The 26,354-nt window shown below is 57.8% G+C and overlaps 7 protein-coding genes across 7 annotated transcripts; all 7 read right to left on the bottom strand.

Annotated features, from left to right (window-relative positions):
* Nucleotides 1-302: 302 nt before the first annotated feature.
* On the bottom strand, nucleotides 303-1,535 carry LMXM_23_0140 (conserved hypothetical protein; the record flags this gene model as incomplete). Its single annotated transcript, XM_003875588.1, has 1 exon — nucleotides 303-1,535. One exon carries the CDS (start codon nucleotides 1,533-1,535, stop codon nucleotides 303-305), a length of 1,233 nt encoding a protein of 410 aa, XP_003875637.1.
* A 1,940-nt stretch (nucleotides 1,536-3,475) lies between these two features.
* LMXM_23_0130 (putative vacuolar type h+ ATPase subunit) lies at nucleotides 3,476-3,976 on the bottom strand (the record flags this gene model as incomplete). Its single annotated transcript, XM_003875587.1, has 1 exon — nucleotides 3,476-3,976. One exon carries the CDS (start codon nucleotides 3,974-3,976, stop codon nucleotides 3,476-3,478), a length of 501 nt encoding a protein of 166 aa, XP_003875636.1.
* Nucleotides 3,977-4,589: 613 nt separating this feature from the next.
* Nucleotides 4,590-5,168, bottom strand: LMXM_23_0125 (putative cyclophilin type peptidyl-prolyl cis-trans isomerase; the record flags this gene model as incomplete). The annotated part of the gene is made up of 1 exon (XM_003875586.1): nucleotides 4,590-5,168. The coding sequence occupies one exon, from the start codon at nucleotides 5,166-5,168 to the stop codon at nucleotides 4,590-4,592; it is 579 nt and encodes a 192-aa protein (XP_003875635.1).
* A 3,457-nt stretch (nucleotides 5,169-8,625) lies between these two features.
* Nucleotides 8,626-17,211, bottom strand: LMXM_23_0120 (conserved hypothetical protein; the record flags this gene model as incomplete). Its single annotated transcript, XM_003875585.1, has 1 exon — nucleotides 8,626-17,211. The coding sequence occupies one exon, from the start codon at nucleotides 17,209-17,211 to the stop codon at nucleotides 8,626-8,628; it is 8,586 nt and encodes a 2,861-aa protein (XP_003875634.1).
* Nucleotides 17,212-20,947: 3,736 nt separating this feature from the next.
* LMXM_23_0110 (mannose-1-phosphate guanyltransferase) lies at nucleotides 20,948-22,087 on the bottom strand (the record flags this gene model as incomplete). Its single annotated transcript, XM_003875584.1, has 1 exon — nucleotides 20,948-22,087. The coding sequence occupies one exon, from the start codon at nucleotides 22,085-22,087 to the stop codon at nucleotides 20,948-20,950; it is 1,140 nt and encodes a 379-aa protein (XP_003875633.1).
* Nucleotides 22,088-23,454: 1,367 nt separating this feature from the next.
* LMXM_23_0100 (hypothetical protein, unknown function) lies at nucleotides 23,455-24,237 on the bottom strand (the record flags this gene model as incomplete). The annotated part of the gene is made up of 1 exon (XM_003875583.1): nucleotides 23,455-24,237. One exon carries the CDS (start codon nucleotides 24,235-24,237, stop codon nucleotides 23,455-23,457), a length of 783 nt encoding a protein of 260 aa, XP_003875632.1.
* Nucleotides 24,238-25,078: 841 nt separating this feature from the next.
* On the bottom strand, nucleotides 25,079-26,119 carry LMXM_23_0090 (conserved hypothetical protein; the record flags this gene model as incomplete). The annotated part of the gene is made up of 1 exon (XM_003875582.1): nucleotides 25,079-26,119. One exon carries the CDS (start codon nucleotides 26,117-26,119, stop codon nucleotides 25,079-25,081), a length of 1,041 nt encoding a protein of 346 aa, XP_003875631.1.
* Between the last annotated feature and the right edge of the window lie 235 nt (nucleotides 26,120-26,354).

Below are 26,354 nucleotides of genomic sequence, written 5' to 3'. Positions count from 1 at the left end.
CGTGAAGGAGCAGGTAGAGCAGATCCGCCACCTCTTTGCGAGAGCGCATGATGAGTGCCACACAAAAGGCGATAACCCCCACAGCAGGACAGAAGCGCAAACGTAGACACGGACAACACGACGTCAGCCTGTGCGGAGCGAGAGGCAGACAGAGTGCCGAGTCGACGTCACAACAGACGCGGTGCAATCGTCACTGTGTGTCCCCCCGGCACTCCACTGAGAGACACCGCCTTCTCAGCAATATCAACAAGAATATAGGTCGAACAACGACACCCGCAAGCATCTCTCCCCTCGCTGCCTGGTCACACCGACAGCGTTGGACAGGAGTCCGAAGACAACTCCGTGACCATCTCGACGACCTTCTTGTTGAAGCCCGCCACGTCGTCCATAAAGATTTGATGGCCGGCGTTGTCCAGCGTATCGATGCGGACGCGAACGCCTTTCTCACGCAGCAGCGCTCCTAGCTCGGGTCCCTCTGGCGTATTCAGCCTCGACTTGCCACCAAACAATAGACCCACGCCGATGCTCTTGTCGAGCGTACCTGGCAGCGCATCTAGCAGTGACTCCTTTGCGCATACGTCGTAGTGACAACAGGCTTTGAAGAGTTTCTCTCCGACAAGGGGATGCTGCGCGTTGCAGTGGTAGAGGTAGTCGTACATGGGGCTGGGGTCACCAAGGAAGGTGACCCACCTCTCCTCGAAGTCGGGGCGAACGCGGCGCAGCAGCCACGGTCCCATTGGTCCTACCCCGCGCAGCAGCGCCAGAAAACCAATGTTGTAGAAGAGTGCCAGCAGCACACGCACCTGCAGCGGGTGCTTCTTCACCCGGTTTGCGTTACTGCGCGCCACGCCCCACGGCTCTGCAAGCAGGAGTAGTTTGATGGATTCGGCCCCGTTGCGCATGGCGTAATGCGACGCGACAAAGCACCCAAAGGAGTGAGCGAGAATAATGACAGGCTGCCCAAAGTCGAGTCGTGCGAACCAGCGGTGAATATAGTCGCAGAAGTAGTCCATCGCCTCTGGTAGTGACGTCGCGGTAGAGGCACGGCGCTCGCTGCGAGCGAACCCAGGTAGATCGAAGGCATACACGCGATAGTGCTCCGACAGGAAGCGCCAGCTTTGCGCCCAGCCCGCCACCCCACCGGCGAAACCGTGAATGAGAACGATGATATCCTTTTCCACCTCTGCTGCGGCATTTCGGGCAGTAAGAGGCGAGAGAGGAGTGGTGGTCTGCTGCTCATCAGCTCTGTTGCGAATAGTTTTAGATTTGGTGATGCCGCTGAGGTTGGCCACACGCACGGGATTGTCGTCCAACTCGCGAATGTCGTCGGTGGAGATGGTGTTGAGGCCGGCTATCTTGGCCTGATAATACGGCAGCCCTTGTAGCACCAGCTTCTCCGTTTTCTGCAGCTGTGTCTTATCCGTGGCGACCCACGAGTAGAAGTGCTTGCGCCGCGGAGGTTGGCGCCGGAATGCACCCGCAGGGGCATACTGGCTTCTGCAAGGATTCTCGCAGCGCTGGCGAGCGGCGTACATAGCTGCAAGATGTCGTTTACTCTTTCAATCACGGCTGGGCCTGTCTCGAGGGGCGAGGGAGAAAAAGAGCGGCGGCGTCGACGCGCCAAAACGATCGCGGCAATACAAGCGCGCACACGCACACGCACGGGACGACGACCGATACGAAGATCCAAGTGCCGCTCAGTGAGGCCGATCACAGAAAGAAAGAGACGTACGCCAACTGACGACGAGGACAGCGAACAAAGATGATGGAGAGAACGCAAGCCGGCAGAGATGATGTGCAAGGGTTCGGGGAGGAGGTACGTGTGTATGCGTGTATGCGTGTGTGTGTGTGTGTGTGCGTGTGCGTGGAGAAAAGGAGGACGAGAGATGCCAGAGGGGATGGTGACTGTGGTCGCCTTTGGTGTTTAGTGCGAAGTGGAGAGAAATAGAGAAGTCGTCGCTGAGGATTCTCTTTTCGGAGTCAAGCGCAGATTTTTGGTGTGTCTTTGTGTTGTTTGCGCGTGTATCTTTGTGTACGGAGGGAGAAGCGGTGGGGGACGGCACACCAGCGGAGAGAGGTGTGAGAGAGGGAGACAAGAGCGCCGAGACTGGTGACAGAGAAACAGGAGAAGCGCTGAGCTACTGCTTCCCCCGCTTCGTTGCTGACGCGCGCGCACAAACAAATTCGAGTCGCCTCTAACGCGGGCATCCTCTCTGTCGTTCCTTTGTGAAGGCTGCCTGCGAATAGCCCCACATCACTGTGTGTTCCTTTATTTATCACTCGATGGATCACGCAAGGACACGCGCACGGCGCCGTGCTCCGCCGTTGTACTCACTCTACGTCCCTGTATAAGCGTGAGGCGCCGGCTCCACTAAGCAGCACAACGCCTACCTTTCCGTCCCTCCCCAAGGCGATGTCACTCTTCCCATGAGTACTATTCTTTTGTCATGTGCTCCCGTGTTGCCTCGACCATCACCCTGTCTTCTCCACACCAACGAGCGAATAGAGAGGAACAGAAAAGCAAAGACAGGAGGCCACCAATGTCACTTGCACCGCGCAACCCGCTTACCGCGCCGCGGCTGCACCACAGCATACACGACCACAGTCCCACACACACACACAAACATGCCAACATTCGCTATTTCAGCAGCGGTGCCATCGCTCTCCCACCTCGCTCTCTTCCGCCTTCTCTTCTGCGCCGGACACACACACCACACGCGCGTTGCGTGTGGCTATGAAAGGCGCATCTGTAGCGCGCAGCGAGCGGCACCTCCTGCGCGCGAATTGGCCCGCTAAGTGTCAAACGCGGCCCATGGTCTAAAGGCAGACTGGGAGAGAGCAGGGAGAGCGGGAGAGAAAAAACGGAACCGCGCGGGGTGGGAGCGGGGCACGACGCAGGAGAGAGACAGGAGGAGAGGAATAGAGCGATCCATGCATCATCCAAAGAAGGCACACGCGACTTGCTTCACGGCATCCACATCTCCCGAATCGGTGCATGTGTTTGCGTGTGCTCGCAAGTGAGGATATGTCTCCTCATGATTCATCCCTCGCTCCAATCGGAAAGGAGGAGGGGGAGGGGGGGGGTAACTCCGTTAAACATTTCGGTAACAAACGGAACACACACGCACAAGCACCAGGAACATACGTCCCGCCTTTCGTGCACGACCGCAGGCGCACACCCCCATCAAGACGGATAAGCAGCCGACGACGCGCGCCGCACAGACCACAGAACAACAGAATAGGAGAAACATAAAGACAGAAGGACGATGTCTTCCCGAGTTCGCTGCCATCACCTCACGCACAGACACACACACACTGTCCATCCATCCCCACACGCACCGGCAAGGATCGGAAACGGACAGACAGAGGGAGAGAGACCTCGAGAAACTGAAAGGGATACGCACGGGGGAAGAGGGCTTATGGAGAAGAGGGGCGCCACAAAAGCAAACCAAAACAACTGAGGAATTCCACAATCTTAGCTACCGGTGCATGAGCCCATGGCAGAGGTCGCCTTGTTGCTCATGAGCAGTGCAGTGATAAGCCCGAAAAGGCCCAGCGCCTCTGCAAAAATGAGCATCAGAATCATTGGGACAAAGATTCTCTCCGTCTTCGCATAGGCGTAGCAGCAAATGTCGCCTACAATGCCAATCGCATATCCGGCCGCGAGGGAGGCGCAGCCGGCTGCTAGTCCAGCCCCAAGGTGCATGTACCCGGAGAAGAGCGGGTATCCGCTCAGCTTCATGTTGTTGCAGATAATCACGGAGACGATGAGACCGTAGATACCAAGAATACCGGCCATCACGACCGGCACGATACCACGCATCACGCGTGAGGGCTGCACAATTCCTAGCTGCGCCACCGCAACACCGGCCTTGGCCGTGCCGAAGGCGGCACCAACGTTCGCCAAAGCAAGGGATAAGGCAGCTCCCATCATACCGAAGAGGAAAGCCTCGGGGTCACACACCTTGGAGGACATGATAGGCTAATGAGGAGCGTGCACGGAGGGAGGCGTAAAGTATATGCAGGCCACAACGATTCTTCAAGGTGGGCAGGTGGGGCAACAAGAGGAAGAGGGTGAGTAAAGAGAGAGATACACGCATACACGCCATGGGCAGAACGCAGGGGATGGGTGGCCTCTGCGGATGCACGTGTGGGGTAAAAGGGCGGTGATGGCGATGCAGGTGGGATGGAAGAGGGATACAACAAGACGAGGACGGAGGCCCTTTCGTACGCAGGCGAGGAGAGAAACTGCTGTTGCACACTACACACCCTTATACGGCTTTAGTGCTTATTCTTCACCGTAGCTGAGCATGTCGGTACGTGTATCACCAAGCACACACACACACACACCACCCACAGTGTATTGCCCGTCCCTCCTCTATGCTCGGTCATGTGCCCTGTTCACATACGCGGGTTGTCGCTTGCTTTCGCCTCGTTTTTCCTGTTACGTTTTCTTCCGTCGGCAAACGCTGAGCGCCACCACATCGCCGCTGGCTCCGTTGTGGAAAGTAAGGAAGACAGTCCGCTACGGATTGAAGAGAAGACGTGTGCATCCGTGATCTGTCGGTGGGCGAGTGCGGGGAGGGTGACTACTCCAGCGTTGTCAAAATGCTCGAAGGACATTGCGACTTGACAACACACGATGCCGGGGTCGATTTGGCCGTAGCGCGTTGTGGTGCGGTGCCTCTCGAAAGCACCGCCGTGCTGCACTTCATCACCGTCACAGGAGAGTACAGGACGAAGTCCGCATCCACCTGCATGTGCGATATCTGCGCCAAAGTACAAATGCCCGAGTAAACACGGCCGAAGACGACGTGCGTCTTGTCGAGCTGCGGCTGTGGAGACAGAGTAATGAGAAGGCGACTCGCGGTCACTGCGCCGACGGTCGGCCTGCAGCTTAGTAATCCTGCACCAACGTGCAGTAGTGGGACACCATCTGGACTTTGCGCGGCGGTATCTACTTCGCTTGCCGTTGTCGAGTGGCCCTGCACTGCTTCTACTTCGCCAAGGAGCGCGAAACCGCCCAGCAGCTGGCGGAATGTTAGCCGACGAAGTTGACCACTCTTCGCCAGCTGCCAGAACGAGTCGGCGCAGAAGTTGTTATAAAGCTCGATGCTAAGAGTTCCTGCAGTGGTCTGCAGCTGCACCACGCGTGCCGCTTGCTCCATGATCACCCGCTTGCCACTCCTTACTTTTCTGTTAATGAGAAGTTGTACTGTACGTCTGCGCTGCCGACGACGGAGAGGTGCTTAAGGTTCTCACCTTGCGAATACAGAAGAATGTCCCCCCAAAGCGCCCGCGCCCGCACACAATACGGCCCTGCGCGTCCTCTGACCTCCCTCGTCTCTATGAGAGTTTGCAGCGCGCTCTCGTCGCGCCTGCCACCACAAAAACACGTGCATACAAAATCCATAAAACGAAATCGGCACCGTGAACAGGTGGATCGAAGAAAGACGGGGGACGCGTACAGGACGATATGCGGTAGACATCAGTAACAGAGAGAATGGGCACCAGCATGCGCATCCGCGGTAGCAGACCAGCACCTCAACGCGTTCGAGAAAGCGCATGCGCGACTCGAGGTGGCGTGGAGATGCGGCACGCGAGCTTTACCATCGAGGCAGACACAACTCGACGAACGCCCTGTCATCGCCACTTCCGAAAAACATAGTTGCCGCTAATGTGACCACAAGAGAAGAGCCCAAATCCAGAGTAAGAGCGGACACACTTCCCCGCTCTCCCCCAAAAGGCGACCAGTCTTCACATTCCCTCAGACATTGAAAGCTTTTCCTTTCTCAACCTTTAACAGAACAGAGTATCACCACATAGCCACAGAGCACGCATGCCGCAGCCCACAGCGTCAGATGCCAATAGTCATAGTAGTCGTATTGCTCCTCGTCAGCGAAGTCCGCATTGCAGAATACACGCATCATCATTCACGCGCAGCAGCGAGGCGGTGCTCGCAGACGAGGGGAGCAGGGCCGGGGGAGTGCGCAACGCGCGCAGCGACAGCTCAGACACGGGGGACGCAATCGACAGTCGTTGGGTTCCGACAGTGGTTTTGACTCAGATGTCCTTGGTCGTAATCATGCGCCGCACACACACACACACACACACATACACGGACACGTTTCTGGGCAGAGCCCGGTGTGCCACCAAGCACGCGAAGCCCGGCGCGCGCGCAACAGCCGCAGCTCATTGATCTTGGTTGGAGATTGGAAACAGTAAGGTCATCTCGCACGCCGCAGCGCACATCGCGTGTAGCAAAGACGTTTCATTAGAATCACAGCCGCGCACGCACCAGCACCAGCACCACCAGCGGATCTTTGGGGCGTTTCCCACGCTAGGGCAAACCGGTTTCGGCCAGCGCATTCGAACCCCATCGCACACCAGCACAGCGCACCCCAGGCGGCACCATCTCTCACAGGACTGTCCCGCGTGCGCGGCACCGCTTCACCGCGAACGATCGTTTGGTCCTTCCTCGCCAGCGCGCCAGCAGCGCAGCAGGTCGCCGAGCAATCACGCACACGCACATCACGCACGCCGCAGCCCACAGCGTCAGATGCCAATAGTCATAGTAGTCGTATTGCTCCTCGTCAGCGAAGTCCGCATTGCAGAATACACGCATCATCATTCACGCGCAGCAGCGAGGCGGTGCTCGCAGACGAGGGGAGCAGGGCCGGGGGAGTGCGCAACGCGCGCAGCGACAGCTCAGACACGGGGGACACAATCGACAGTCGTTGGGTTCCGACAGTGGTTTTGACTCAGATGTCCTTGGTCGTAATCATGCGCCGCACACACACAAACACACACACACATACACGGACACGTTTCTGGGCAGAGCCCGGTGTGCCACCAAGCACGCGAAGCCCGGCGCGCGCGCAACAGCCGCAGCTCATTGATCTTGGTTGGAGATTGGAAACAGTAAGGTCATCTCGCACGCCGCAGCGCACATCGCGTGTAGCAAAGACGTTTCATTAGAATCACAGCCGCGCACGCACCAGCACCAGCACCACCAGCGGATCTTTGGGGCGTTTCCCACGCTAGGGCAAACCGGTTTCGGCCAGCGCATTCGAACCCCATCGCACACCAGCACAGCGCACCCCAGGCGGCACCATCTCTCACAGGACTGTCCCGCGTGCGCGGCACCGCTTCACCGCGAACGATCGTTTGGTCCTTCCTCGCCAGCGCGCCAGCAGCGCAGCAGGTCGCCGAGCAATCACGCACACGCACATCACGCACGCCGCAGCCCACAGCGTCAGATGCCAATAGTCATAGTAGTCGTATTGCTCCTCGTCAGCGAAGTCCGCATTGCAGAATACACGCATCATCATTCACGCGCAGCAGCGAGGCGGTGCTCGCAGACGAGGGGAGCAGGGCCGGGGGAGTGCGCAACGCGCGCAGCGACAGCTCAGACACGGGGGACACAATCGACAGTCGTTGGGTTCCGACAGTGGTTTTGACTCAGATGTCCTTGGTCGTAATCATGCGCCGCACACACACACACACACACACATACACGGACACGTTTCTGGGCAGAGCCCGGTGTGCCACCAAGCACGCGAAGCCCGGCGCGCGCGCAACAGCCGCAGCTCATTGATCTTGGTTGGAGATTGGAAACAGTAAGGTCATCTCGCACGCCGCAGCGCACATCGCGTGTAGCAAAGACGTTTCATTAGAATCACAGCCGCGCACGCACCAGCACCAGCACCACCAGCGGATCTTTGGGGCGTTTCCCACGCTAGGGCAAACCGGTTTCGGCCAGCGCATTCGAACCCCATCGCACACCAGCACCTTCCAGTGGAGGAAACCATGACGGTAGTGTTGCTGTTCAGTATGCGCAGAAAAGGCACGTCGCGCTTGTGTAGCGCTGGTGTTGGTAATACTGGGGAGCCTGTCTGAGCCTGTGAAACGGGCTTGTGCACATGCACTGCTTAGTCAACTTCTAGTGGTACCATGTGGAAATGGTTAAAGGATACCGAGGGCATACCGTACCTTGTCTGTGGAGGGAGGCTGAAGGAGGTCATGGAGTGAGTGAAGGGAAGACGGAGACGGGGTGGTGAACGGTGAGATACCAAGAGTGAAGGAAGCCGTGTACGTGGTGCGTCGCCGTATCCTTAAGACTCGTCAGCCACTTACGTGGACGGAATCCTAGTCAACAGAGGGGCTGTGCGAAAATGCACTATCGTTCTTGCGGCAATCATCACGTCCCGCGACTGCTGCAAGGGGGTGGGGAGGGAGGTGCTTGCAGTTTTACAAGCAGTTCAGCACGCTGTTAGTTCAGGCCCTGCGTCTGCTCTCGCCAGGTCATGGATTTGTCCTGGAGGAATAGACTGGCCATCGCGTTCGGGTGCTTGTTGCTTCTCGTCTGTTTCGAAGCGAGGGAGAGAGTGATGTGAGCGCCCATGAACCCCTTGCGAAGGGCGGCGATTGGAGAATGACTTGCGGGGGATAGCACCCTGTGAGACCTGGAGGGCAGCAGAAGCGCGTGTTCTGAAGAGATAGTAGGGGAGGGAGGCGGCCAGCTCTTCCGCGCTGGTGAAATTGTTCTGAAAAGGCGTCCCCTCAGGGACCTAGTGTACATGTGTCCCTCAGTTCGTTGCATACGTGTGACTGAAGTTGTCAGTGCTATGGGCTGTCGAGCTGCGATGTGGGAAACGACATGTAGTGTGCAGTATGGTTAGCGAGCCCCACCACAAAGCTGAGCTCCTCGGCAGACGCCGCGAGGCACGTGATGGGGGCATCAAAGGCAACCTGGTGCAGAAACCGGAAAGACCAGAGCGGCGCCTCGGAAGACGGTGTCTCGCCTGTAATGGTCTGGGAAGCCGCCACGCACCACAGGGAAACTGTGCCGTTGAAATGCCCCATGAGGACCAGATTCGTGAACGCGAAGGAGGAGCAGTTCGCGAACAGCAGCGCTGTGATGCACGAGTCGCCTATCCGCGCCGCGTACTCGGGAGCGGCCGACATGAGGAGTGCGTCCATCTTCAGCTGTGTGAGCATCACACCAGAGGCAGAGAATATGACAAGGGAGTTTGCTTTGGCGGCGTAGTACAGGCCCGTGTGGCTGTCCGTGGAAATGGCCTTCACGGCAGTGCTGTCGGCTTGGGTGGCAAAGGACGCGGCGAAGGTGAAGGTGGTGGATAAGGCAGAGAGATGCCAGCCAGACACCGCCGACACCCGCTCGTACGCCACTAGCAAGTTGCCTTCGTCGAAGAGGTGCAGACTCGACACCGGGCCTCCCTCAAGTAGCACTGCAGCAATAGTGGAGTCCAGCACGGCGACAATGAAGAAGCGATGCCGACAACTCTCGCGACTGTACACGATCACCTTTCCAGAGTCTGTGCCCACGCACACGACACTGCCACGCACAGAGGCGCACAGGCAACGGACGCAGCCGCTGCCCGACGATCGCACCTTCTGTATCGTCGCCAACACGCGGTCCCCTCGTGCCGCGGTGCAGGCAATGTTGTCTACGTCTCGATCGTAGGTGAAGAGGAGCAGCGGCTTTGCCGAGCCAACGGCACTCAATCTGTCGCATAGAAAAAGCGTGTCATCGGCAACGAAAACTGTTGAGATGCCGCCTTCGGTCTTTCCCACGACCTGCGCACTCAAGCACGGTCGTGACATGATGTCCGTCACGGCCTCCAACATGCACGCTTGTGTAGTGCGCACCCGCTGCGCATCTTTACGGGCCGGGTGTCCGTCTTTACTGAACAGCTGAAGCGGCGTCTGGCCGAAGTTGTCGGCAGAAGCGACAATCGACTTGCGCTCCTCCTCCGTGGCGGCGTGGTTTATAGCACGAACCACTCCCTCCTTGTACGACAGAGGACTGAACACGTTGATCGCCTCCACGGCCCCTTGCCCGACCTGCTTGCAGCCAAAGATAAGGTCGATCCACCGGTGCAGCTGTTGGCTCACGGTTTCGCTCTCGAGAGACAGCGCATTCATATACACAAACCGCACAGCGCTCCCACCACACCACGGTGGCAGCACAACATCGCCCAGCGCAGCGCCGTCGCTGCGGGTGCCGAGGCACACATCGTTACGGTTTTCCAGGAAATCGGAAACGCGAAAGAACTCGGGAATGAGCTCCTTGACATCCCCCCTGCTGCGCCCACTGCCGTTTGCCCACGCCTCTGCGACGCTGTGAAACAGCCGGTCGGCAATGTCCAGCCTGCCGCCCTGGAAGCGAATGGCGCGAGACGTGAACGGCTGTAGGCGAATGAGGTAGTACAGCACAATAGCGGCGGTGCTGTAATGCGTGCCGTAGTGGTACGGCTGGTCCGCCACTGGGTCGCAAGCGATCCACTCCGCGTAGCGCGCCTGCAGCTGTTTTGCCTTCAACTCATCCAGCGCCCCTACTGGCTTGGTGAGATCGCGGTAAGCGCTGGCATCCCCAAGGTCGAGCGTGCTTTCCGTGTATCGACTCAGAACCCACGGCATCACCGGATACTGGCCTAGGTTCGCCGTCGTCCGCGACGCCGCGTCGTTTAAAACGCGCAGGTACATGTAGTTGCTGCACTCCCGCCGCACCCACCGCCGCGTCCAGATGCCCAACTTTGCCAGCTTCTCGCTCATCGAGTGTGCAGCGATGCCGGACATGAGAGGGTCGGTGTCGCTGTCGAAATATGCGAAGAGCCTGTCACGGGTCGCCTTTGAGAAGGACAGCTCGTCATCCAATAGTACGAGAAAGACGCACTTGCCTGACTCCAGCACCACCTCCAGCCCGGCCGAGAGGTGCTGAAAGAGGCGCTGATGTACGGATGTGATACTGCCGAGTGGGAACCGCCACACCAGTGCGTTGCTTCCCTTCGCAGATTCGGTTTGCAACTGGCGGTAGTACTGCGAGTAGCGGAAGGCGGCCTGCGACGATGTACTCCCGCTACCTTTGCCTTGTCCCGAAATGAAGAGCCGAAAGGCCTGCTGCAGTAGAGACGGCTTGGCGTGGGAATGCTGCGAGGCGGTGTGCACTCGCACCTGCTCCGCAAAAAAATCGCCTGCCGGCGTGACCACGCTGCAGGTAACCACAAGCAGCTCTTGCCGCGTAAGAATGCAGGTGCTGATATAGCTCTCCGTGCCCAGCACAAGGTAGGCGTTGCTCACAAACACAATCGAACCGCTCGATCCATGGCCGGCCACCTTTTCCACCACCGCGCGAGCGTTGGGGCGCAGCATCAACGCTGAACTTTGCGCTTCCTGCCGCCGCAGAGGCAAGCATACAGGCGGCGCGTAGCGGATGTAAAAGCTGAGCGGGTCACTGGCAACCTCGTCCACGTTCTCCGTCACGTAGCGGCGAGTTTGACCAACAGTTCCGTTGTCATTCATCGACCACTCGCAGCACACAGCATCCTCGGCATCGACAGCGGCGCCACCGCCGTTGAAAACATAGTAGTACGGGTACCGGCTCACAGTGCACGCGAGAAGTGCCGGGTCGACAAAGGTAGCCGTCAGAAAGGTGTCCTTCCACAGCTGCCAGTGCGCAGCCACCATGGCTGCCACATGACGTCGGCGCCGGTCCCACTCGGCGAGGGAGGAGGTCGTGTGGCGCGTGATCAGCCGCAGGTGCTCGCCGCCGTTTGCCATGACGAAGGCGTACGAGAGTCCAATATAAGACTGAAGCAGCTGCGCAACCTCGGCGCGGTGCTGCCGCATCCAAATCGTAAACGCCTCTGGAGACGCGATGGGTGGCAGCAGTAGATCGAAGCCGCCGTGGAATGTGTCCACCGCCGGTGAACCGCACACAAAGAGGGAGGCCACAAAGGTGTTCTTTTCATTCGCGCACAGCACTGCCTTCCACACCACTGCCATTTTTCGAATGGCGGGGTGGCTGTCGTCGACGATGCTGTTCCACAGGCACACCGTCACCTGAAGCAGCCTGCCAACGACGACCTTCAGCAGCTCCATCGCCGGCATCGGGTAAGAGAGGAGCATGTCAGCGCAGCTGTAGGCCATGTCCACAACTACACCAACCTTGGAAGCGTCTAGCTTGTAAAAGGAGGCACTCGTCACGTACATGAACCACTCAAACAGCGCCGTGCGCACACTCTTCACCACGATGGCGTCACACTCCAACCTAGCCAGCAAAAATCGGTAGAAGGCTGCGATCGCCGCCGGCGGAACGGCGCCTCCGCTGACAAGGCGGTCCAGCATGTACTTGCCAAGCTCGATGGCGTTGCGCTTCACCGCCGCAGCGCTGCCGTCGGACGCGCCGCCAACCGCCTGCTCCGACGCCTTGAGCCACACAAAGCAGAGGAACGCCTTTCGAGCGTCCTCAGCATGGTTGCCGGCGCCCTTGACCTCTGCCGACAGCGCGCGGTGAAGAGACAGCACGTACTTGCTCATGGTCGTGCGGCCTCCCGCAATGGTGAGAAAGCTGGTGTTCGACGCCCGTGACCCGGCATGCGTGAGGAAGAACATCATGCACGCGTCGTACATCTTCTCCATTCCCTCCGCTGGGCCCATCGAGTCCAAACCGAAGCTGCGCGCCTCATACGTCGTGGGGTCTGGCAGCACCTCCCATTGCTCCTCCTCTTCCTCCTCGTCCACGTCGGTAGAAGCCCCGCTGCTGGCCGCTGCCGTGTCGTCGTCTTCCTTCGTACGAGCTCTGCTCGGCAACTCGACGCTTGCCCTCGGCTGCGCACCGATCAGCTCCTTCGAGCACACCGCCACGAGCACCGGCCACATGAGAAAATCACACAAGTTGGCCGAGTTGTTGCTCTGGTAGAGGGACTTGCTGAGCGCTCTCGAGAGATGGTAGGACTGGGTGAGCCAATCAAGCACCTCGCACACCAAGCGCTTGAGAGTGTCGATAGGGGCGGTGTACTGCGCAAACGCCTCAGAGCACGCCACAGAACCGCCAGCCTTCGCCCCCTTCTTTGCGCTGGCAACTTTTTTCAGGCGGCGCACCGCTGCAAGTGCGAGTCGAACACGTCTCCAACGGCCAGCTGATGGTGAGGTATTGCCTGCAACAGCACTGGTGGCCTCAGCGGCTGCAGCACTGAAGTAACCGCGAACTGTCACTTCCTCCGACGCCACGGGGGTGCCGCGCAGCAGCAGCTGGCAGTGGGCCTTGAGAAGGTGCAGGATAAGCACCAGCAGCCCCTCCAGTTCTGTTTTGCCACACCATCCCGCTGTGCTATAGCCTGCATGGGACGAGCTCGGCGCCCACAAGTGGCCCATGTAACCCTGCACGAGGACGTCCATCAGCTCACGTTGGTGGCAGTGCGGCTCCATCGCCCTCGAGATGCACTCCACCTTTGTCGCCGAGCACGCTTCACGGAAAGGCTTCGCGTTCAGAGAGCAAAGCACAAAGAGCCGCAGCGTCAGTATCGCGGTGACGGGATGGGAACTGCCCGAGAGCATCGCCGTGAACCACCAGTCCGGCACAACCGAGACGAACGTGGCGAGAAAGGCGCCGTTGCCGTCATTCAACGTCATCTCCAGCACCTCGTTGAGGCAGCGAAGAAGCATGTTCCGCGCCAGCACGAGGTACACACGCGACGTGGTGGCCAACTTGCTGCCCAGGTGGCTCTCCACCGTGCTGCTCGCTCCGTCTTGGCACGGGCCTGACACGGTGAGCACTGCCGCCATCAAAACTCGCTCCATCAGCTCCTCCGTCGCCTGGCTGGTGAGCAACACATACTTCACCAGTTCCACCGCCATCACGAGCCGCGGGAACGCCACGTACTCCCGCAGAAGACCGAACACAAAGCCGTTGACGAAGTCCGCCCTGAGAAGGCGTGTTGTGTTGAACCCAGCCAACGCGTTCGACGGCGACACCAACTGCCGCAACGTCGTCATAATCGCCATCCAGGAGTCATCTGGTAGATTTGAGAGCAGGCGCCAGTTAAAAAAGATGCGTTCCAGCGGCACCAGGTTCGACAGCAGCTGCCCATCCACGGCATGTCCGTCCTTGTCGCGGTAGCGTATCGTTTGCATGCACAACTGCAGGAGTTGTCTGACGGCGGTGGCGTGATGCAGGTATAGCGGCGGGTGGCAGGTGGCGTGTTCGGCAAACTGCACCATGAACCGGTGCCAGCTCAGCGGAAGCATGTCCGTCTTTTTGATTAGATTCAGCACGCGCAGCATCCTGCACGCCGTCTGCTGCACCGCTGCGAAGCCTGCTCCTGTTCCCTCCGACGAGGCACCAGAATTGTCTGTCCCCGCCGCAGAGTCCCTCTCTCGCTCTGCGTCGAGCACACCAGCGGAGACGCACCGCATCCACCGCATCCACTCGTAAAAGGCTCCGTTACACAGAAGCGCGTCAACGCTGGTGGTGCGGCTGTCGCGCGGAGGACGGTAGTACCCGTGAAGGCACAGCACCGACATGGCCGGCTCAGCGAGGTTTCGGAATGCCCACTGCTTGTTGTTTAAGTATCCAAACGATGTGTCGATCTGCTCCATGGCAAACGCGTGCACCTGCACAAGGACCATCGTGGGAGGAAAGGAGAGTACCACGCACTCCTCCCGCAGCATCGACTCCAGTGAAGCGCTCTGCAGAGACGCCTCCACAGTCCGCACGACCTCGTCGCAGAGGCACGGTGCGTGCAGGTCGTACACCTGCTGTCCTGCACTGTCCCACACTTGGCTAGACGGATAGGGCCCCATTGCGTAAAGGGAACTAATCTGCCGCAGTGAGGCACCGCACCCGTAGAGCTGAAAACTGATGAGACGCAAGGTTGCTTGGGTGCTTGGGGTGTCTTGCGGGGATCCGATAGTGACTTCCACCTCGCGGCTCAGCAGGGACGGGAGGGATGTGGCCACGGCGGCAGCCGTCTGCAGCCCTCCGGCGGGGTAACGGCACCCTTTGCAAGCCACCTCCACCCCATCAAAGTACATTTTCAGCTGCGACGCAAACATCGTGCCGCGGGCATGCGATGTGACCACATGAACCCACCGCTGCTCCGGCAGCGCGGGCATCTCGACCACCGTCACTTCACCGTCAAAGTCGCATCTATACAAGCAGCACTTGCGCTGGATATGCGCCACGAGGGATAAGCACACGTGTCGCCCCATCGCGTCCCATTCTAGCTGCCACAGCACCACACGCCCCTCATGTCGGCCTGAGGAGGACACGGGATCCATGTAGACCCACATCGCAGCAGTATACGCATCCAACGGCGGCCACACAACACCAGGGGATGTCACGACCCCCTTGGCACCGCCGCCCTCGCCAAGGTGAATGTAGTCGTTGTAGTGGAGCGACTCTTTTCCGGTGGCGACACTTTCGGTAAGCGCCTCCAGCCACACACGCTGACACTTCTGGACGGTGGCTAACGTCGTGGCGCGTGTGAAGAACAGCGGCAGAAGCTGCGGATCGTGCACGTTCGACACGCATCGAATCCACGTGAAGCGGTCCCAGCGTGCAATGAAGTCCGCCACGTACGAATTCGGCACTGTCACGCCGGAGTGCAGCATCAGGTACTCCGTCGCCTCCATCCCGCTCGCTGCATCGGCGTGCTGGTCCGTGAGCATAGTATCCACCATGTGGACCAGCAGCTTCACTGGGTAGAGCATTTCAATATACGGCTCCTCCATCACGGCAAACGGGCCAAAGTGCACAAAACACGGCGCCGACCACCGCTCCTTCGACTCAGCCGGCTCGGTAAAGTACCGTTCGGCCATGGCCAGACTCTCGCTGGAGCGCAGCACCCCTGTGCAAAGATCTATCATGCTCTGAATGTGGTCGCCGTTGGCCGGCAGCGTGCCAACCGTGCGCTCCACCAGTTCCCACACATCACTGTAGTTGACGAGCGTCAGCAACAAGCTGAGACAGCACCCGAGCAGGTGGCGATCGATCGGCGGGCGCTGACTGTGGCTCTCGACATCCTGCATGAGAGAGAGGCAGAGTTCGATGCAGTTGTGCGGCAAAGACGCTCGGTTGTACCGACCGCAGGAGTGTAGCAGCAGCACTAGCGTGGAAAGAAGCGGAGTCGCCATCGATGTCCACGCGTCCGCATCTGTGGCAGACGCGATTTGCTCGAGAAGAACATCGCAAAAGAGATTCGTTTTCATCACCAGCCCCACAAAGGCGTCGCGCAGCAGCACGGCGGTGTGTAGCTGCCCCAACTCAAGCGATGCCAGCATCACCTGCAGCAGAGAGGCACAGCAGTTGTCGCTAATAAGCGACTCCGCCGCCTCTTTCGACCCCAGCACGACCTTCGCCAAGACAGAGAAGTGCTCCGCAAACGCCTCCAAGCCACCGGCGCGCGGGGCGGCTGCGAGCTGCGCCAGGCAGTGTACGCAGGCCTGCACCACACCAAGCGCCAGCGACATGGCGGCGTGCGTGCTCGCCTTGGGGCACCAATCAATAAAGAAGCCCACCACTGCCAGCCGCTGCTCCGGCAGAGAAAGCCGTCCGCAGCGAAGATGATCCAGAATCGCTTTCAGGAAGTCACCAACCTCACCCGTGCACGGGAGTTTGCCGACGAAAGACATCAGAGAGCACAGCTTCGAAGCCTCAAAGCGTGGAGCACTCTCGGCGCAGATCGACAGCACGAACTTTAAGAGCGCCGCCGAGACACCTCTCATGAGCAGAAGCTGAAAAATCTGCTGCCCACACAACTCTGTCACCTGGGTCTGCGTGCTGAGAACGAACAGGCGCGCCAGCGATTCGACGGCGCCGGCGCAGTGAACGCCTAGCGACGTCTCGCGCCGCTCAGCAGTGCCCCACGAGTCCGCGATGCGCTGCTGCATTCTACCGACCGTCGCGGGAAGGATCCGGAAAAAACTGCTGCCCAGCAAAGACGTGTTGGATGGGTGTCGGCTCGACACGTCAGGCCGCTCTGCAAGCGCTAGCACACGCAGACTCCCCACCACGCGACGTAGGGCGGGCATACCGTCCTCACCGACTTCCTTGTCAAAGTTCAGCACAGTTGCCGTGATAACGTCGAAGTTCACGCTTTCTACCGGCGAAAATCCGATAAGTTGCTTGGCATAGATGATGTTCTCTAGGGCGTAAGCAAAGCAGTTGAAAGACCAAACCGCAGCGGCTGAGCTGGAAGGGCGCCGCTGCAACGAGACCAGTGCACCCTCCATCACCCTCAGCGTCTCCACCACCGTGTCCGCGTCCAGTACGTTTGGGAGCTGCTGATGGAGAATACTGCTGCTCGCCTCGGCGGCCTCGACACCGGCTTCCTCTGGCGCAGAGAAGTACGTCACTGCCGTCCTAGCAACGCTGGAAACGCGCTCCGGAAGAATTGCCTCGAGCATCGAGCGTCTCGTCAGCTCCTTGTGCCGGCAGGACACGACGGCGCTGACAAGCTGAAGGAGGCGGGCGTCAGTCTGGGCGACCGCGCCCCAATCAGCAGTATCCCTCTCTTGTGTTTGAACTGCGTGCAAGAGGCGGTCGTGAAGAACGAGAGCTAGGGCGACCACGTTGAAGTTGCCAAGGCTCTCGTAAGCGCTGGTTAGCCGTCCCACCTCCGTGTTTGAAAGGGCGTCATCGCTGATGAGAAGACGCAAGGCCTGGGAGAACAGTCGCACAGTTTCGAGTGTCGCCAAAGTTGGGACCACTGTAGCGTCCTCGTCAGTTGACCGGCGCGCGAGAGTAGCAAAGTCTCTGCATAGCAGCCCTACCAGAGCAGCGCCGTCGCCGAAGAGAGTCCGGAATGCTTGCGACTTGCGTGAAGTGAACGTTGGGACAAACACAGATAGAAACGCGTTCACCCTGTCATTGTGTTGCGTCGCCGTAGGTGGGGTGCACCGCGCATCCAGCCAAAGCCGCTGCAGCTCGGAATTGCCGGATGGCTGCATGCTACACCTGTGGTACGAGGGGTGGGCCTGCAACACCCTTCACAGCCATGCCGACTGCCCCCAGGAAAAAAAATCAAAAGCTGCAAGTGAGAGACACAGAGAGAATGAGACCCGGTCAAAGTTAGGCTCCAACTGCATCGCACAAAGCTGCCATGTAACCCCAGCAGTGGTTCCCACATACACACGCACACACCGATAGCCAGGCGAGGGGCGACGCGCCGTTATCAAGATAACGTGCGTAGAGAAAGTCACAGAACCCAGCCAGAGAGATAAGAACGCGACAGGAAGAATGCAGGAATAAAGATTGAGGAGATCTTCTGACATTCGTAGGGCACGTCGACACTCATGGTATGGCTGCCGCCGTGATAACGACACGACGCGACGGTACCATGACGGAGACCCACGGCAGACCACTCTCCTCCGGCACAGTCAGGCACAGATCTTCTAAGAGTAGTCCAGCGCTACAGCGAGGAGAGCTGTGGCGCGCGCAGGTGAGAGTGCCTGCCCCTCTGATAAAGGGGAGGAGATATTCGAGCACGTCAGCCACATTCGGATCATTCTTTAGCGTTTGGCCTTGGCTTATTCGATAAATTTTCACGTCTTTGAATGTGGCTTGGGCCTTTGTCCGTGTGGGTGTGTGGGTGTTTTTTTCGTCGCATGCCGCGCTTGTCTCCTCTCACACTTGAACCAGAAGCTATAGAGCAATCAACTTGTCCCAAAAAGCACGCACACACACACGCGCGTCACGCACGCGCCTGCACGCGTTATCGCCTACTCCTCTGCGAGGCTCCGCCTCCACATGGACAAACAATACGCGACGGCATATGCAGAGCGACAGAGCAAGAAGAGAAAGAGGGAAGGCGGGCGGAGATACAATCAATGGGTGGGGAGAGAGCGAAGGAGTAAAATAGTGAACCGCAAAAACAGCAAAAAGAGAAAAATGGTGAAGTAAAGCCGAAGAAAAACAAAAAATACACATCCGAGAGAGACGGGGGGCGAGAGACATACACACACGGAGCCGAAGAAAAACGCAGGCAACGGAGAACGAAGTCGGTGAGGGAGAGAAGAGGAGAGAACAAGAAAAGGAAAAGCGCATTTGAGAATAGGAAAACATCAAACACGGGAGAGCTGCATGCTTCTCCCTTGTGGTAGCATCTGCCTCTCTCTTCCCTGAGCCATACACACAAACACTCACGCACAATATTCACAGTTTCTCTTTACTCATCGAATCCTCCGCCGCTCTGCCCTCGTCCCTACTCACCTTCATCCTCAAGTATGTTTTCTGAAGCACATCGATTCTTCGAAGCACAGAAACACGCGCAAACACCCAGTCATCCCTTCGACTCTTTTTACCTATGCCGCTCGTCTGTACGTTTGTGTTTTTTCATTTCTGTTCCTCTGCGCCTCCCCCGCCCCCCGATTCGGGAAAGTGAGGTGGGGACAGAGAGAGGCGGAGAAAGAAACACGGTAGAAGGCAGGAAGTTGGAGGAAAAGGGGTGAGAAGACATCAAGGAGAAAGCGGCGATGGGGGCAAAGACCGACGGCGAGGAAGGAGTGGTGGTTGGGGAGGGGCGAGGATGGAAAAGGGTGTGGGCCGTCGACTACCACGCTGTGGAGTGGAAAGGAACCGGCTTTACCCCTTCACATGTTCCCTTTATGTTGTCCATTTGCCGTGGTCTTTGATCGGTTGTATCGTTCCGGCCTCTGTATTTTCCTCTATCAAATAAATTCAGCGAATGCAAGTTCTCGATGCAACCAGGATCACCCTTCGACCTGCGCACATGTACACTCATGGAGAACTTTCCTGAGAGCAGGAAACACTCGAGGGCATCGTGTATGATAACAGCCCTTTGGCTCTCGGAAGTTTGTTTTTCTCTCCTTTCGTCGCCTCCGCACATCTTTTTTCTACTATTTTTTTCTTCTTATCTTCCGCTCGATTGCATGCATCTTGCTTCCAAAAGAGTAGTGCGATTCGCACCCCCCTCCACACACAAAGAACGCGTAGCAGCAAGCAGATACGCCACACAACCAATGCTAAACACTTACACATTCGCCTGTTAAAGAGTAGATATGCCGAAAACGGTTTGTGCGTGTTTGCGTATCCGCGCATGTGTGCGACTGTATGCGCCACCTTCATGGCATCTCAAAAAAAGATAGCGAGAAGGGAAGCGCCGAAAGTAGAGAAACAATGTCATCTTCGCTCCTATACGGATACTGTAAGCAACGTGCGTGCGCTTTTATTCCTCCGACTGCTTGCTTCATCGCTCAGGCATTGCTTAGCGCGGCATCGTTTGTCCTTTTCTACTATTGCCATAACCCACACTCACACACGCATACGGAAACCCATAGAGAGGTGCATAGGTTGGCAGTTTGACAGACGCTGTCGAGGCGGAAGCGAACGAGCACGGGTTGAAGCAAGTGCATACATACAAGTATTTCGAAAAGAAAAGGGGGTTTCCAGTCTCTCCAAGAGAGAGAGATCTAACTGCTAATAACAGAGACAATGGGAGAAGAACGCAAAGGCAAGCGAAAGGAACGAAGACAACAGCCGTAGCACAGGGAAACCAACACAAGAGCAAACACCAGGAAAAAACGGAAGAGCAGACTGGGAAACGAGAAGTGTGTGTGTGTGTGTGTGTGTGAGGGGATGAGACGGAGGAGACGGAGGAGACGGAGAAAGCTTGAAGAGAAAAACAGAAGGGAGATGGGTTGACAGACCAAAAAGGTAGGTTAGGATGTATTTTGTCTTTCATGATGCCCATCACCTGAGCAGGGCGATAAAATAAGGAAGGGCGGAATGAGAGACAAGAACCGAAGAACAAACAGAATGAGAAACACGAGAGGAAAGGATGATAAAAGAACTACCGAGAGAGTGACATAGGTGCTACACTTGCACTGACACGTCGCTTTACAGTCATTCGTCGTCCTCTCGCGAACGATCACGTGCAGACCGCATTCAGAACCATCCCCACCATCCTTTTTCCGCCCATTCACCCGCCACTGCTGAGCATGCGCGTGTAAGTAACCGCGTGTGAATGCATGTGCGTGTGTGCCAGTACCGGTGGATCCGATGTCCCTTGGCGCCCAGGAGACGATACCCAACGGATTACACACACCGGCGAAAAAGAAGTACACTAAACGCATTTGCCGCGCACCATGAAGCACCGCGCTTGCCCCCCCCGTCGATGCAGCATTACATGATGACCCCAGCCTGGAAGTGGTGCTCGCCGACATCCTTGTTGGGGAGGACCTTGGTGCCAATGAGAACCACGCCATCCTTGACCTCCACGTCATCGCCGAGCACAGATATGTCCTCGATGTGGCACCAGCTGCCGATACGGTTGTTCCAGCCCACGATGCTGCGAGACACCATTGTGCCCTTTCCGACCTTGGAGTTCTCCAAGATCGCAGCATTATCGATGCGGCACGACTCTCCAATAACGCAGTTGGCGCCAATCGAAGCGCAGGGGCCAATCACGGCGCCATCGCCGATCTTTGCGGAAGGGTCAATCAAAGAGGCGCCGACCACGGTGAAGCGGCCGCCATGCTGGTGTTCCGTGGCCTCCGTGTGCAACTGCTCCGTTTTCCGGTCACCATCAAGCAAAGACGGAATGAACTTGGTCATGCCAAGGATGTAGTCCTTGGGCTGGCCAACATCCATCCAGAAGCCCTCCAGGTTGAATGCGTAGAGCTCCCCCTCCGCAGCCATCGCAGGGAAGATCTCCTTCTCGATGGACGTTCGGCAGGGAGGAATGCGGTCCAGGATGCTCTTGTTGAAGATATAAATTCCGGCGTTGACTCGGTCCCCAAGAAAACTGCTCGGCTTCTCCACAAAGCGCTCGATCTGGTAACTCTGCTGCGAGTAGACGACGACACCGTACTTCTCCCACTGCGTCACCTGCGAGACCATGATGGTGCCCTCGCCGCCGCGCGCCTTGTGGAAGTCCAACAGCTCCTGCAACGGAAACATGCAAGTGACATCGGAGTTGAGTACAAAAAACGGCTTGTCATCCTGCATCAGGATATCGCGCGCGAGGGCAAGCGGGCCGGCCGTGCCGAGCGGATCCTCTTCGACGGAGAACACGAAGGAAACACCAAGCTTCCGTGACCACTCGTCCATCTGCTCCTTCATCGCCTCCGGCCGGTACGCCACAGCCAGAATCACCTCGGTCACACCGACCGCCTTCAATGCCTCAATTTGGTGAATGATCATCGGCTTGTTGCAAAATGGGACGAGGGGTTTCGGCGTCGTCAGCGTCAGCGGACGGAGCCGAGTGCCAAAGCCGCCGACCAGAATCACTGCCCGCATTCCCTGGCCATCGGATGCAGACATCTTGTCGGTTGAGATAGAGAAGAGCTGCTTGGTGCTAGGGGACGAGACGGAGGAAGACGGTTCCCACACACACACACTCAACGAGATGCAGTGATAGTGTTTTTGATCGGAGAACGGAGATAAAAGACGGTAAACCTATGTCTCTTTCTTCAGTTGTCTCTGTGGGCGTTGAAACAATGCAGCCGAGTGTGAAGCCCAAGAAACAAAGACAGTGATAGAAAGGGAAAATCGCCGATGGAGAGTCGTGTGCGCTTGACTATGTCCGGCGTTGTGCGCGTGTGTGTATGGTGGGGAGGGGGGGCGGGTTGCACAAAGGGAAAAGAGAAGTTCATTCATTGTGTGGTTGAGATGCACGGTTGTCGTAGAGACCCCGCGCACCAATGTCGTCGAGCAGAGAGGAAAGGCAATAGTGGGAAATTGCAGAGCAAGGAAGATGGAGAGAGGGCAATGCCGAGGAACGTCACTGCTGCCAAAGCAGAAATAAAGCAGCAGCTAGCATCCATTTTGGTTGAGTCGTTGTGCAGATCTCTAAAGAAGGATAGGCGTTGCTAATAATGTGCCACCTCACCTCTGCAGTCGTACACAGTTGCAGCAGAGTTCGGCCTCGTCTCTGCGTCACACGGCTCATCCCACACCACCTGGAGGTGTGAGGGCTGGCCACATGCGCGCCACCACCCTCTCCGGCGGCGATTAAATGCGTGCCTTTGGGGTAGGGGGAGGGCCTGCTCACATCTACGTTGCGTCCGCGAGAGTGAGCTTGACGCATTTGGGAAAGCATAATGCCCCCCTCCCCTCTCCTCCCCTCCCCTACAGCGCTGCACGATCGGAAGACGTTTACCCGTGGGATCCCTGAGGCGCATGTGCAACGCGCGGAAAGAGATGCGATGATACGATGGAGCAGGAAAAAAACAGCACACACAAACATACCAAAGAAAACAATGAGCGATGAAAAGTGCACAAGCACGAAACCAGAACACGTAGAGGAGGCACTGGAGCAGCAGCCCATGCCTACATCCATCCGTACGACTGCAGCGTTCCTTGTGCGAGAGGACGACACAATGTGTAGGGAAGCGGCACCGTCGCTTTCTGTGCTGGCTTTAATGTGTCCGTAGGCACGACGCCGAACCGACTTGAGAGAGCACCCGCGATGTTACGCGCACATGCACGGCTATGAAAAGCAGCGACAAAGTGCGGCACCAATCACCCCAGGTGAAACAGCACGGTGAGGGTGGAAAGGGTGTCTAGCCGGTGTTTCCCCACTTTCTACGTTGCACCGTGTACGACCTCGACGACGGGCAGGTGGCTCGCTGCCACAAGCCACAGAGTTCGCTGTTAGCATTCATTCACGAAGAGCCGACAAGCAAGGACTACTGTGAGGAGGACAGCTTCCAAACGTAGAGCCGAAACGGGTCTATCACGATTGAATCAGCAAGGACAAACCCTTCCTCTACTGGCATTTCCTCGAGATCAGCCTCCATTCGGTCAGAGCGCGCGACACTGCCGCAGAGAAACACCGTATCATTGTCGTGCCGTGGCATGAGAGCGCTGCGTGCCGTTGCAAGCCCGGCTTTGAGAGTGCTGCTGAAGTAGAAAACGTCGCTACCTATGACAATGTCAAAAGAGTCCACGCCGCACTCCAGCTTTATCTGCGCCAGCTGATCGTCCCTTCCCCACTGCAGGACAGCCACGTCACAATTGCAGTAGCCGTTTCGCGCGACCGACTCAAGCACGAGGGCGAGGGAGACGGGCGAGCAATCAGTCAGCACCACCTGTCTGGCATGCTGCGCGACCGTGAACCCGAGAACGCCAGCCCCACACCCGAGTTCCAGCACACATTTGCCTTGAAACATGTCGCTGTGAGAATTGACCCACTCGCACATGGGATAGGCAGCTGGCCATATATACTGCGGGATGCTGTCAGAGCTCAACAATGCCACTAAGTCCGCGTTCTCTGGTGTACTTGGGCCGCCGGTGGCGCCGCGCTGGCGAGCAAGCATCTGGTGGCGCCCTGAAGGTGTAGAAAAGGGCAGATCAACCCATGCATAGCGGCAATCCAGCAACACTAACTTCCGCAATGCCTCCACATTTGCGTACTTGTGGTCGTTGCAAGCACCAACGAGCGCATTGCGCTGGCCTCCCCCAGTGCTCATCACGCTGCACCCTAGCGCCAGTGGAGCTTTTCCTCAGTACCACCGGTGCGCATTCCAAGCGAACAAAGCGGCTCCAAGAGAACTCTGACGTTGACGCGACAGGCTTGTGCACTGAAGGAAGATGGAAGTATGTGTGTCTGGATGTTTTTTCTGTGTGTATGTGGGGGGGGGAAGGGAAGGCGATGATGTCGCCCTTTTTGTTCCACTGTCTCACCGGCAAGTGAGAAAACGTCAACTGAGAATTGCGACAGAGGACGTAATAGACGTGGAGATACAAATGTGAGATCAGAGTAAAAGCACAGAGACAGGAAGGCCCCTCACCGGAAGCGAAAACGGCCGGGGTTGAATGGGCTTGTTGCACGGTATCGCCCTCACATTTACCGGGAAGAGGGCAGTAGTACTTGGAGATGTAGCTGCGATCGAAATGGAAGGCGGCATAAATCCTCTACACGTTTCTGCAGATACACGTATGCGGGAAGCCACCCTCCTCTGTTCCCTGCATTGTCACCGCGCGCCAGGCTGTGCAGCTGGGATGGAGCCGCCACTGTCATGTAAAAGAGCTGTACGCCACCACCGCCACTCTCCCTCAAGTACAGTCTTCACGCAGCTACACGCCGATCCGAGTAGGCGCACAGTCACTCGCATACTTTTCCGCGCACGTGTACGAGTGCTCCCGTTTGTACTTTTTGTGTGCACTTCCGCGTTCGTGTTGATGCGGACAGCCATCACCGCAATGGCATTTCAACGCAAGCCGAAGATACGGCGCAGACTCGCCAGTCCTGGGGTAGTATCCTTCGTTCCGCTCAACATGTACCTTCATGGCGACAAGCCGCGCTCCGCTTCATACAAGCCGCGGAAAATTCGCCTCGTTGATCTCTGGAAACTTCTCCCCCGATGCTTGGAAGTTTGCCGTGTCAACGTGGTACGACGCACCACCAACACGCCCGCGGGAGTCGACGCTGCCACCACCACCTCGCCTGCCATCTCGGCCACCACCCCTACCATGACCTCGCCAACCATCGCCGCCGTAAGAACGGTCACCACCGCCGCTGCCCCGACCTCCCCGTCCTCCTCTGCCGTGATCGCCGCCACTACTATGCCCTCCATAGTTCCCGCCTGTTTGCTGAGCACGGCCGCCACCGCCACCGCTGTGACAATGGTTGCCGTGCATACCGCCACGCTCGTTCGCGTGGTACGGTAAAGCTACGCCATGATACCCCATGTCAACCGGGGCACCGCTGTGCACCACACTACTGTGACAGCGATGCCCCACCTCCAGCGGAGCAAAACGAGGCGCCCCATCAAGGCCGTTGCTCGTCTGGTAGCCAGCCTCCAGTCGGCGACGGTGAGCGAGGAAGTCCTGCTTCAACTGATGCACCTCACCACCGAGCAGGGAGACATTGCTTTCGGACAAAATGATGCAGCCGTTGCGCACCTCGGCGTCCTTGTGAATCAGCACCTTCTCACCAGGAGTTGGGATTCCATGAAACACACGCAAGGTAGACAGTTCCACTGCTGGGACCTCGATATTTCCGTCAGTCAGCTGCAACCGCAGCAGTCTTTTGCTGGAGTTCCGCTGAAAGGCCGCATTGAGAATTGCCTCCTCATCAGAGATGTCTGCGCAGGGCCGCAACGGCTGCGTCGCGTCTCGTGACACGTTGATTTGCATGACAACAGCATTGGGAAGGGTGGCAGAAACCTGAGCGCCGATGCCGTAGGGCAGGAGGCTCGTGCCGCAGATATCGCGCAAATTCTCCCAAAGCGATTTCTGGTACAGCTCAAGGGAGGTTAGCGACGCCTTCGCCTGAACGCAGCGCTCGACGTAGTCAGACGACAGCGACAGCGAGTACTTTCCCCTCACTTCATCGGCCAGCGCTGTCATTGTGCCGTGGCTACAGGTAGTCACACGATAGGTGACAACCTGCAGCAGGGAAAAAAAGAGTGGAGGTGATGTATTCAAGCTGCACCATGGAACAACGACCCGCATGTGCCCCGGTGCGAGAAACGAAAAGAGCGACAGAAAAGGAGATGAACGCGTGGAAAGATCATTGCATGAGAGACGCGCTGCACCTATGAAGGCACACGTTCAGGCTTACGATACAAGCCCCTCTGTGCGA

Source organism: Leishmania mexicana, chromosome 23, assembly GCF_000234665.1.
Source record: "Leishmania mexicana MHOM/GT/2001/U1103 complete genome, chromosome 23".
In the NCBI taxonomy this organism is placed as follows: Eukaryota; Euglenozoa; class Kinetoplastea; order Trypanosomatida; family Trypanosomatidae; genus Leishmania; species Leishmania mexicana.
Note: the sequence above shows the minus strand (reverse complement) of the source record. Positions and strands in the feature narration are given on the sequence as shown.